The sequence below is a fragment of the Lupinus angustifolius genome, chromosome LG11, assembly GCF_001865875.1.
Source record: "Lupinus angustifolius cultivar Tanjil chromosome LG11, LupAngTanjil_v1.0, whole genome shotgun sequence".
NCBI classification, from domain to species: domain Eukaryota; kingdom Viridiplantae; phylum Streptophyta; class Magnoliopsida; order Fabales; family Fabaceae; genus Lupinus; species Lupinus angustifolius.
The window spans coordinates 22,914,758-22,927,036 of NC_032019.1; the positions used below are offsets into that span (position 1 = coordinate 22,914,758).

Genomic DNA, 12,279 nt, shown 5'->3' on the forward strand with positions numbered 1-12,279 from the left:
TGATTGCTGTTACTTTAGGTTGCCATCTCCTGTCAAGATAGCGTAAGACTTTACTAGTGATCTCTCCTTTGGTGAACACCTTATCTAAAGCGATAAGATGGTTAATAATGCGAGTGAATTGTTTTTGCATATCGCCGATTGATTCACTCGGTAGCATACGAAATAATTCGTATTTGTGAGTTAGCGCATTTAGCCGGGCGCGCTTGAATTCACTAGTGTCTTCGTGAGTCACTTGTAAAGTGTCCCACATTTCCTTGGCACTTTGACATAGAGATACCCAGAAGAACTCATCGTAGGATAGGGCCGAGGTAATGATGTTTTTGGCACGAAGGTTGAACTGGACCTTCTTGCACTCCTCATCGATCCGTAAGCTTTTTGGTTTTTCTTTCGGTTCGCCAACACTAAGTGAAGTGGGGCGAAGGAGCCACTGATTACGGATTCCCAAATATCCGAATCAATAGCCTCAATGAATATTTTCATTCGGACTTTCCAGTAGGCATAACCCTCGCTAGTGAATACGGGAGGACGGTTAATGGATGCGCCATCACCGCCAAAGGGGTTGGTGGAACCCATTTTAATTCCCTTCGGATCACGCAGATGCGTTTAAGCTAGCACGTCGTACTAGCTCTGATACCACTTGTTAGGTATCAGTGGTCTAGGAACACCTAGAAGGGTGGTGGAATAGGTGTAGCGGTTAACAATCACCGCTTCTTGAACCAAAACCTAACTGTTGGAAAACAGTCCAGTTAATCGATTAACAACAGGATTTAATCGATTAACTATTGCACATAACAGAATGATCAGACAGGCAAATTGCACAGTAATTAAAACAAAATTGAACAGATATAATACAGATATTTTTACGCACATTTATTAAGTATATGGCAGTAAACAAATATCCAATTTTTCAATTACAGATTCAATTTTATAATGGCAAGAAACATAAAGAAGATAAAGAGAGAAAGAACAGTGCAAAAAGGATTTTTATCCTGATTCATTTGCGGTCCACTGTAAACTACATCCAGGCCTCCCCTTCTGGATCAGGGACATTTTCTTTCTTCACAATATTGAAAAATGGATACAAATACCAATTCAATTACAAGCACATAGGACGCTCCCTTCTTGAAATCTAGGATCTCTAAATCCTTGGTTTGACTCTACCCTTCGCCTATAAGAAAACCTTTCTCGCGAACTAGCCCCAACTAAGATTCTTATCCTCAAATCAAGACCTCCTAGCCTTGGTGAAGAACCTCAATCTCTGTGGTGATCTCACACCAAGAGACAAATCCAGACTACACAAAAACACGTTAAACATCAAGGTATACTAAGCACAATAATGCTTAAAATATGACAAGATAAAGACTCAAAGATTAACCCTTTTACTAACCACTTAAGAAAGATTTAAATGAGTTAATCAATGTCAATATACAAAATGATTTCTCTCTAACAAAATCTAATACATGAGTATGTGAGCAAGATAAGAATGGATACAAAATTATGCAAAAATAGTAAGCATATAACAGCAATTAAACCAACATAATCTCTCTTCTCACGCATGCAACTCTCTTGCAAAATACAGTAAAACACGTATGCAAAATGCTCTCTAAACAGCCCTATACAATAGAATGCAATGTTATGGTTTTCTGAACAATGCCTTGTATTTGTAGCATAGAGAATAGACGGTTATATTTGTTGCAAAACAGTTAAACAGTTAAAGAAACAGTTAAACAATTAAAGCAGATTTCAGAACCGAACCATATCTTTATGTTCGGTTCGGTCACTAAATTACATCAAAAACCGAATCGAACCGAACTTTTACACCCCTATGTATACACATATACATGTCTTCTGATGTAGGATGAATTACAAATTCATAACTCTAATACTTTCTTTATTAACTTTCTTACAATGTATTAGACTAATTCACTATACCACTTCCAATCTTTGTGCATAAATGTATAGAACTATTCATAATATATCTTTTAACATTTTAATGTAACTTTTACCTCATGAAATGAGTTTATATTATAATCATTGCTGCAAACTTCTTTGAATTTTATCTGATTTGAATATATCTTTATAGTTTGGAATAGAGAGTGCATTGGAGACATTATGTGGCCAAGCTTACGGAGCTGGTTAGTATCGCATGCTCGGAATTTACACATAAAGGGCAATGCTTGTCCTTCTAGGGATGAGCATTCCCTTATCATTAATGCACATGAGATATCAACCCAAGCTGGAATGTTTAATAGGTGGATGATCCCTGGCCTCTTTGCTTATGGAATCCTTTAGTGCCTCAACAAATTTCTTGAGAGCCAAAACAATGTTTTTCCATTGCTGATATGCTATGGGGTCACAACTTTGGTGCATGTTGTCCTTTTCTGGCCTTGTCTTTGAACATAAATTAGGAAGCAAAGGAGCAGCCTTGGAAATTAGTATTTCATGTTAGACTAATGTGTTCATGTCGATAATTAACATAAATTTAATTATAGCTTGTGCAGCAACTTGGAATGAGATTTCCAAAGAGGCCTTGAATGATATTATCAGTTTTATAAAGCTTGCAATTGCTTCAGAAATTATGATTTAGTAATTTACATCTATCCTCTATAATTAGGAGCATAGTAGAGATAACTTTTTATGGGATATAATATACATTTTAATGTTTTTCAATACAATCCTTGCTAGAAAAAAAACCATTGCATCTTTCTAATTTAAACGCCAGGTAGAATAATTGAAGAGAACAACTAACTAAAAGATGGGTAGAAAGACACAACTGATATAATGAACAACACTCTATGGCTAAAGTACTATATAACTCCCCTGGTAATTTTTTGGGTGATTAACACCCAAATCTTCATAAGATATGGTTTTAGCCTCCCATTTTTTGCTTTTAATTTTACCAATTTTCTTTGCTTAACAGTTTGGAATATTGGTCCTTTCAAATGATTGTTTTTCTCTCAGGTCTACTGTCAAATCCACAACTACAGACATCATTATTATCAATAAGGTGAAGTGTTAAGAGCACAATAATGATGTTTTGTGACCTAATTACAAATTCTGAAAATACTTACTTTGGTAAGTAAGGCTGCATAGAATAAATTTATTTTCCCCAAATCAGAGTAAGTGTAGTAAGCGGAAGACTTGTATACTATGCAACTGTTATATAAAGGTAGCAGTTGGTTTGTTTAGCTTTCTGTTCGAGCTGCTTATAGTAAGCTTCTATAGAAGTTATACTGATTCCTTACCATTCATCAAATGTGTATTAATGTATAAGTAGAACTCAGTTTAATAAAAGTTGAGCTCTCATTTCCATCACAAATCAAACAATAACACTTATTACGCACATCAAAACTCAAAAAATTCATTGAAGAAAATTTTGGGAAGGTTATATAGTATCATGTAACAACCTATATACATAAATGTACATTAATTCAAACTCAAGGAGGCAATCAAATATTTTCCTACAATTTGTATCACTATATCCTTGGTAAGTTCTACCCTTTACTGCTATATAGAAAACAAAATGTTCCAACTTCATGCTCCAATGCACAAAAAGTCTGATAAATTCTTTCAACTTCTCTGCATTAGGTTATGTTTGAGGTATCCCTTGCCTGCTCTAAGTGGGATGTAGACAACAAGAGAAAGGTAACTCAGGTCTGCTTGGACTTTAATAATCAAGCATAGCCAGAGAAGAATACAGTCGATGGAATTAATGGTGTATATTACTTGTCATAAGTCATGACGAATAAGAAAATCAATTATACACGCGTACACCTACATCCAAAATATGCATAGAGTAAACATTATTAGGATTTAGGAGGATAAGACCAAAATGTAATTTATTTTTGAGAAATGAAGGAAAATATTTGTTTCATAATAAATAAGACTAAACTAAACTATTAAAAAATATAAACGATAAAAAAGAAAATATAATTCAGTTTTTTTGTTAAGAATTTATATACATATTTTTTGTTAAATGATTTAACAAGCAAAAGCAAAACCAGTTTGTGGTAAGACAAGGGTAGGAATCTGAGCGACCAAATTCTTGTTCATCTTTCAGCCTCTCCTATTCTTTCTGAATCTAATTATTCTCCCTATAGGTACGTACGTTCCAATCTCTTCCTTACGCTTCTCTCTCTTCTCCACGTTTTCCATTTTCACTCAGATCTACTAACTTCCACGCGATTCCAACTCTTATCTGATTCGACATCGTTTCCACCAATCGCCGTCCAATTTAACTTCTTTTTCTCTTTGTTCTCATTAATGTTATCTCTAATTTATCAACAAAAAAAGGACCATAACTAGATTTAGATCCCTCAATTGTCGATCTCTGCTTCTTAATGTTATTAAAGACGCTTATTGCGATTGATGAAACATTATTGTTATTATTATATTCAGTGACATATTTCGATCTATGTAGCCGACTCAACCAAGTGGGATTAAGGCTCGGTAGTTGTTGTATAATTATATTACTGAATTGTTTAAATTAGGTTATACTGTGTGCCTGGCTTGTGGTATTTTGAATGCTAGTTGAAGATTTTTCTCTTTGATTTCAATTTGACCACGAACAACGCTGTTATTATAAATCTGATTTGTTCTAGTGGCTTATTTAACTAAATTTATGGGAAATTGCACTGATCTGACCTTTCATTTAGTTATACTTACTTGGTACTATTGTGATAATTGAATATGGATGGTGAGCATCTCTTTGAAAACAAGAGGAATACAGAGTATAATAATTAAATTAAATCTCAAGCGAGATTGGTGTGATTACCCTTTAAATTTTTAAATATGTTTGTCTTGATCATTCAGAGAAGTTTCACTTTTGCAAATTTTGTGATTCTTTTTTATGACCCTAGTGTACTTCTCATTTATTTATATTTTGAATTAGCTTTGGAGTACTTTTGTTGGCATTTATTCATTGTGAATGATGTATTGTTTTCATCTTTTTCGGGTTGGAACTGAAGGAAAGAGATAATCATGGTCACTCTGAATAATTTTAGTTCATTCGTTTAGTGCTTCATGGATTTCATCATGATAATAGTTGTTGTTTGAGATCGGTTTGGTATAGTTGTAAAAAATGAAGGTAAAAAATCCATCGATCTTTTGTAACATCGTATTCAAAACTGATCAATGAGACTTTCTGAAGCACCTTTTTTGTTAGTTATTGGATTTGGAAGTCTTTTATTTCCAAATATTTCCATTGGGTTCATGACTTCATATTCCTTTTATCCAGCAAAGGATAATGGTAGGAAATGAAATTGATACACTAGAGCATTATTATTCAATTGAAACTTTTGTGGATAATGCTGTTACTCAATAATCTATGTTGTGGCATGCTTACACACTCTGTATCATGTTGGTAGAAGAGTACTTGGTTAGGTAAAAGAGTACCTAACCTATTCCTGTAATGAATTTTCTTCCTTCCTTTTTAGTTAGAAGAGTACTTGGTTACATAATTTGTTGAGTTCAATGTTAAAATAAAAATTGTTATTTTACTACTGTTTGATTCCTTGTTCTATTTCCAAGTGACGATCAAGGTAGTTTGTTTGCATAGTTATTCAATTGTGTTGCCAAAGGACTGCCTTTAAGGTTACTTTCTCTTAGCTTCATTTATCCAATTACCCATTTGTTGATAGATGCAAATTGTTTCCATTTCAGAATGGCATCCAATAGAGGTCAAGGTGGAATTCAACAGTTGTTGGCTGCTGAACAAGAAGCACAACGGATTGTGAATGCTGCGAAAAATGGTTTCTGTTTACTTCTTTTTCATGTCTGCCAGTGTTTTTGCTTTGAATACTTCTGATTCGTTGTCTACATATGCCTCTCCATTAAAATTTTATGCCGTACTAAGCCACTTATGTAAAAGGAGATTTGTTCTCCCCCTATATTTTTTGTTTTAGTTTTTGCATTGGTCTTTTAAATTTACCTGCAAGGGAAAGATGAGTTCTTGGTTTTATGATGGGCAACGGATATCTCCTGATATATGATGGAACTGATTATCATATTGAAAATTATTGCTATATTACTACTTGTATAGTTTATCACAACTTTCTTTTGTTTGTACACTAATCAGTGTGATACTCTGCATCTCCAATGTCAGAAAAACTGGCTAGGTTGAAACAGGCCAAGGAAGAGGCTGAAAAGGAGATTGCAGAATACCGAGCTCAGCTTGAGCGTGAGTTTCAAAAGAAAGTTTCTGACGTAAGTCCAAGATTAATTTCATAAATGCCGCTGTTAGACTACACCTTTACCTTATTCTGTCATTATGCACTCTCTAACTCGTTTTCATGCTTTTCTATGAATACAGAGTAGCGGAGATTCTGGTGCTAACGTTAAGCGGCTTGAGAAAGAGACTGATGAAAAAATTGCTCACCTGAAAACAGAGGCTGGAAGAATATCGGATGATGTTGTCACTATGCTCCTCAAGTATGTAACAACAGTCAAAAACTAGGACTGTGGATGTTATATCCGTGCTGCAAACTCCTAAACTGTGTTGATTATTATTCTGAGTTTATTGTTGACTCTAGATATTTTGTTGCAATTTGCTTGATGTATTCAAAACAATTATTTTGTTTGTTAAAATAAACAGTTCAGAATTTGAGGACATTTCTATTTGTGTTACCCTTTAACAAGGTGTGTGAAGACTAGTTCTGTCCGTGCATATGAAGTAAAGTCGGAGTATGTGGTTTATTTGTTTTGTAAACTCCCTCTCCGATTATTTCTTAATAAGTAGAAGCATCAATAATTAGTCATATTTATAAAAACCATGAGTTCTTAGTCTGAATGTAAATTTGTTAGAACTGGTATTGAATTTAGGAAGAATCTAGAACGAACACACACGAAGTCCCTAAATCCTATGCTTTTATTGATTTAAAAAAGGATTACAAGATTGAGAAGAAAAAGTAGAATCTTCCTAATTAATTTCAAATCAGTTAGCTAACCACTTCTTACTCCAAAACTGCTTTTACACTAGCCCTCCCCACCTTTTATACAATTCCTATCCTAACTACCACTTCAAGAATCTGTTACTTCCCTCCTAAGTGCCACGTTGGCGCCTTTGGTACACTTTAGTAATAGGGGTTTTTGGCCTACTCCTTATTTTGTCAATACTCTCTATTCTATCAAGATTTCTGATTGAACATAGAAGTAATGACCATATTATGAAGAAAGCCTCTGATCCAATCAGTTAAACATTACGTAGACAAAGTGGTACATTTATTATATGTCCTTTGTATGACAATTGAACCAATCCTTTTTGAGAGAAAACTTGCTACTCCAATCGAGCATTTCATAGAATGGCTGAATTTCACGATCCTTTGACATGATCATCATGACTTATCTTTTTATTCGACTGCTAACACTTCACAAAGTGATTATGGTTTCGAGCTTCTCCTAGGCACTTGCTCAGTGGCGCAGCTGCCATATAAGCAAACAAGAACATAAGAGAGACATACCCTAAAGTTGAAGCTCAACACTATTTTGTTTGTTCATAACAATTTGAAAATAGAAAATAAAATAAAAATGAACCATCCCTTGCAAAAAATATATCAATCGACCTAAAAGCAACAAAAAAAACCACACACCCTATAAGACCTCCTATGAGTCTCTCATTGGACAAAAATATACATGTTATTCTTGGTCCTGATTCCCTCTTAAGCCATACTTGAGAAACTAATATCTTGAGATGTAGACACATACGAGATCATATGTCTCATTTTTTGTGTCCTAATGATGTTCCAATCCAATGAAAGAATATTACCTAATTAAAAAGAAAATTCGTAAAAATAGAAATTAAATTTTTTTATATTACTTGGTGGAATGTGATTGACTTGGAATATTAGAGATGTAATCTTTATTCCATATTTAAGTTTGGATCTTGTTTTGTTATCCATACACATAAATCTAGATATTAAACCGAGGATCACATGCTTAAGAGATTTAAAACCTTGATCAACATATATTAGTAACCATGCTCCTTTTCTATCATACTAATGAAACAAATATCTAGGTATTAAGAATATTTCATTGCTGCGAAAAATGGTTTCTGTTTACTTCTTTTTCATGTCTGCCAGTGTTTTTGCTTTGAATACTTCTGATTCGTTGTCTACATATGCCTCTCCATTAAAATTTTATGCCGTACTAAGCCACTTATGTAAAAGGAGATTTGTTCTCCCCCTATATTTTTTGTTTTAGTTTTTGCATTGGTCTTTTAAATTTACCTGCAAGGGAAAGATGAGTTCTTGGTTTTATGATGGGCAACGGATATCTCCTGATATATGATGGAACTGATTATCATATTGAAAATTATTGCTATATTACTACTTGTATAGTTTATCACAACTTTCTTTTGTTTGTACACTAATCAGTGTGATACTCTGCATCTCCAATGTCAGAAAAACTGGCTAGGTTGAAACAGGCCAAGGAAGAGGCTGAAAAGGAGATTGCAGAATACCGAGCTCAGCTTGAGCGTGAGTTTCAAAAGAAAGTTTCTGACGTAAGTCCAAGATTAATTTCATAAATGCCGCTGTTAGACTACACCTTTACCTTATTCTGTCATTATGCACTCTCTAACTCGTTTTCATGCTTTTCTATGAATACAGAGTAGCGGAGATTCTGGTGCTAACGTTAAGCGGCTTGAGAAAGAGACTGATGAAAAAATTGCTCACCTGAAAACAGAGGCTGGAAGAATATCGGATGATGTTGTCACTATGCTCCTCAAGTATGTAACAACAGTCAAAAACTAGGACTGTGGATGTTATATCCGTGCTGCAAACTCCTAAACTGTGTTGATTATTATTCTGAGTTTATTGTTGACTCTAGATATTTTGTTGCAATTTGCTTGATGTATTCAAAACAATTATTTTGTTTGTTAAAATAAACAGTTCAGAATTTGAGGACATTTCTATTTGTGTTACCCTTTAACAAGGTGTGTGAAGACTAGTTCTGTCCGTGCATATGAAGTAAAGTCGGAGTATGTGGTTTATTTGTTTTGTAAACTCCCTCTCCGATTATTTCTTAATAAGTAGAAGCATCAATAATTAGTCATATTTATAAAAACCATGAGTTCTTAGTCTGAATGTAAATTTGTTAGAACTGGTATTGAATTTAGGAAGAATCTAGAACGAACACACACGAAGTCCCTAAATCCTATGCTTTTATTGATTTAAAAAAGGATTACAAGATTGAGAAGAAAAAGTAGAATCTTCCTAATTAATTTCAAATCAGTTAGCTAACCACTTCTTACTCCAAAACTGCTTTTACACTAGCCCTCCCCACCTTTTATACAATTCCTATCCTAACTACCACTTCAAGAATCTGTTACTTCCCTCCTAAGTGCCACGTTGGCGCCTTTGGTACACTTTAGTAATAGGGGTTTTTGGCCTACTCCTTATTTTGTCAATACTCTCTATTCTATCAAGATTTCTGATTGAACATAGAAGTAATGACCATATTATGAAGAAAGCCTCTGATCCAATCAGTTAAACATTACGTAGACAAAGTGGTACATTTATTATATGTCCTTTGTATGACAATTGAACCAATCCTTTTTGAGAGAAAACTTGCTACTCCAATCGAGCATTTCATAGAATGGCTGAATTTCACGATCCTTTGACATGATCATCATGACTTATCTTTTTATTCGACTGCTAACACTTCACAAAGTGATTATGGTTTCGAGCTTCTCCTAGGCACTTGCTCAGTGGCGCAGCTGCCATATAAGCAAACAAGAACATAAGAGAGACATACCCTAAAGTTGAAGCTCAACACTATTTTGTTTGTTCATAACAATTTGAAAATAGAAAATAAAATAAAAATGAACCATCCCTTGCAAAAAATATATCAATCGACCTAAAAGCAACAAAAAAAACCACACACCCTATAAGACCTCCTATGAGTCTCTCATTGGACAAAAATATACATGTTATTCTTGGTCCTGATTCCCTCTTAAGCCATACTTGAGAAACTAATATCTTGAGATGTAGACACATACGAGATCATATGTCTCATTTTTTGTGTCCTAATGATGTTCCAATCCAATGAAAGAATATTACCTAATTAAAAAGAAAATTCGTAAAAATAGAAATTAAATTTTTTTATATTACTTGGTGGAATGTGATTGACTTGGAATATTAGAGATGTAATCTTTATTCCATATTTAAGTTTGGATCTTGTTTTGTTATCCATACACATAAATCTAGATATTAAACCGAGGATCACATGCTTAAGAGATTTAAAACCTTGATCAACATATATTAGTAACCATGCTCCTTTTCTATCATACTAATGAAACAAATATCTAGGTATTAAGAATATTTCATTTGAACATTTTCAAAGTTTAAAATTATGGTTATGTTTTGGGTTGTATTTACTGCAATAGAAAATTGTGAAAAATATGTCTATTGTAATTATAAAAGTAATGAAAATAAGTGATCCCCTATCAGTTTGCTTTAGTTTCTATTAGTTTTTTTTGTTGCCTTTCTATTTTAGGGAATTCCAGTTAGATTAGTTTGTTAGTTAAGTTGGTAGGTTTTCTCTTTATAGTACGGGTTTGGTTTTCTCTTTGTATAAATCTAGTCTTCTACCTTTTCTTTTATTCATTCATTCATTCAATACTAAAACACACAAGTTATTTCTCTTCTCTTCTTTCATTTCTTTCTCTGAATTTCTTTCCTCCTTATCTTGGAGATTTTGAGATGGCATCAGAGCTTAATAAGCTCTGATTCGTCCTCTCCTTGCTTCCTCTTTTGATTCCATTGTTTTCTACATCTTCTACCTCACTTCTTTCAAATTATTGGTTATCCATTCTCTCTTCTTGCAAACCTTTCAATGGTGAATCAGAGTTATGTAGATTTCAACTCAAATTCCTCAAACCCTTTTTCCTACATTTCAATGAGAATCAAACTTTGGTTCTTGTCTCTCATTCTCTAAATGGCAAAAATTATCATTCTTGGACCAGTGCCATGAAGCTCTTCAACCAAAGAACAACATAGAGTTCATAGACAAAAGCATACCCAAACCTTCTAAAGCACTTCCTCTTCATTCTCAACGGACCAAATGCAACACCATGATTCTGTCTTGGCTACAATACTTAGTGGAAGACACGATTGTGAAGTCAATTCTCTGGATGGATGATGCATCAAAAGTATTGAAAGATTTGCATGATAGATTTTCACAAGGATATGTATTTCACATTACTGAATTACAAGAAGAGTTTTATAGATTAAGCCAAGGTAGCCTTTTTGTCTCAGAGTATTTCACCCAATTAAAAACCCTTTGGGAGGAGATAAAAAAACTTCAGACCAATACCTAATTGCCACCGTGGGATGTCATGTACTTGTGGAATCCTTGAATCAATGAAGGGCTATAGGGAACATGACTATGTAATCAGATTCCTCAAGGGATTGAGTAACTAATACTCACAAGTTCGTACCCAAATTATGTTAATTGATCTCCTTCCCACAATTAGCAAGGTGTTTTCTATGCTTATGCAACAAGAAAGGCATAATAACACCTCTATGACATCACAATTAGACAATGACCTCATGGCTTTGAATTTTCGGTCTCAAGGCAATGGAGAATATAGAAACAATGGATCCTTCAATGGAAATAGGGGAAGAGGAAACACATCTTATAGAGGAAGAGGGAAAGCATTCAATGGTGGAGGAGGAACCTCAATCAAATTATGCATCTATTGTGAAAGGACTAACCACACAATAGACACTTGTTTCTTGAAACATGGATATCCTCCTAGATACCAAGGAAACAAGCAAATGACATCAGATTTTGGGTACATTCCAGATAGTAATGGTGACAATATTGCAGTAAGGAGTGATGGAGGCCAAGCTTTCACTAGTGAGCAAATTAAGGAGATCGTAGATCTCCATGAACAATCAAAGATGTCCACCAATTCCATTGCTGCAAACTCTGCCATAAGTATCTTGCCCACTGCCAATTTTGCTATCCCCTCACCAAAAATAGGTAAATCTACTAAGTATTGGATCCTTGGTACTAGTGATATTAACCATATCACTTTTGATCCAAAGAATTTTCGAAATACAAGATCCATTTCTCTCATCTTAACTACACTCCCTAATGGTGACAAGATCACATCTTCTATTACTATTACGATTGAAAATCCCAGAATTTGATATTGCTCAATGTATTATATGTACCTAATTTTCATGTTATCTTGATTTCAGTAAATACATTGATTCAATCTTTGGACTGCCACTTGATCTTTCATCATAAATCTTGTTCAATTTTGCAGAATACTAT

At 34.1% G+C, this 12,279-nt stretch overlaps 2 protein-coding genes across 3 annotated transcripts; both read left to right on the plus strand.

The window, feature by feature from the left end:
• LOC109358996 (V-type proton ATPase subunit G1-like) lies at nt 3,970-6,632 on the plus strand. Of its 2 annotated transcripts, none has more exons than XM_019603481.1 (4): nt 3,970-4,100; nt 5,662-5,750; nt 6,104-6,204; nt 6,311-6,632. In XM_019603481.1, exons 2-4 carry the CDS (start codon nt 5,663-5,665, stop codon nt 6,452-6,454), a joined length of 333 nt encoding a protein of 110 aa, XP_019459026.1. In that variant the 5' UTR covers nt 3,970-4,100; nt 5,662; the 3' UTR covers nt 6,455-6,632. The 2 variants fall into 2 exon arrangements, with proteins under 2 accessions (XP_019459026.1, XP_019459027.1); XM_019603482.1 differs by having other exon boundaries at nt 3,989-4,104.
• On the plus strand, nt 6,770-8,925 carry LOC109359842 (V-type proton ATPase subunit G1-like). Its single transcript, XM_019604536.1, has 4 exons — nt 6,770-6,773; nt 8,020-8,043; nt 8,397-8,497; nt 8,604-8,925. Exons 1-4 carry the CDS (start codon nt 6,770-6,772, stop codon nt 8,745-8,747), a joined length of 273 nt encoding a protein of 90 aa, XP_019460081.1. The 3' UTR covers nt 8,748-8,925.

Excerpts from the sequence above, each read along its gene's own strand:
- LOC109359842 (XM_019604536.1), top strand. Across the intron at positions 8,044-8,396 it reads TTTCATTGCTGCGAAAAATG|AAAAACTGGCTAGGTTGAAA; the intron begins GTTTCTGTTTAC and ends CTCCAATGTCAG. Across the intron at positions 8,498-8,603 it reads TTCAAAAGAAAGTTTCTGAC|AGTAGCGGAGATTCTGGTGC; the intron begins GTAAGTCCAAGA and ends CTATGAATACAG.
- LOC109358996 (XM_019603481.1), top strand. The coding sequence starts at position 5,663 with ATGGCATCCAATAGAGGTCAAGGTGGAATTCAACAGTTGTTGGCTGCT. Across the intron at positions 5,751-6,103 it reads TGTGAATGCTGCGAAAAATG|AAAAACTGGCTAGGTTGAAA; the intron begins GTTTCTGTTTAC and ends CTCCAATGTCAG. Across the intron at positions 6,205-6,310 it reads TTCAAAAGAAAGTTTCTGAC|AGTAGCGGAGATTCTGGTGC; the intron begins GTAAGTCCAAGA and ends CTATGAATACAG.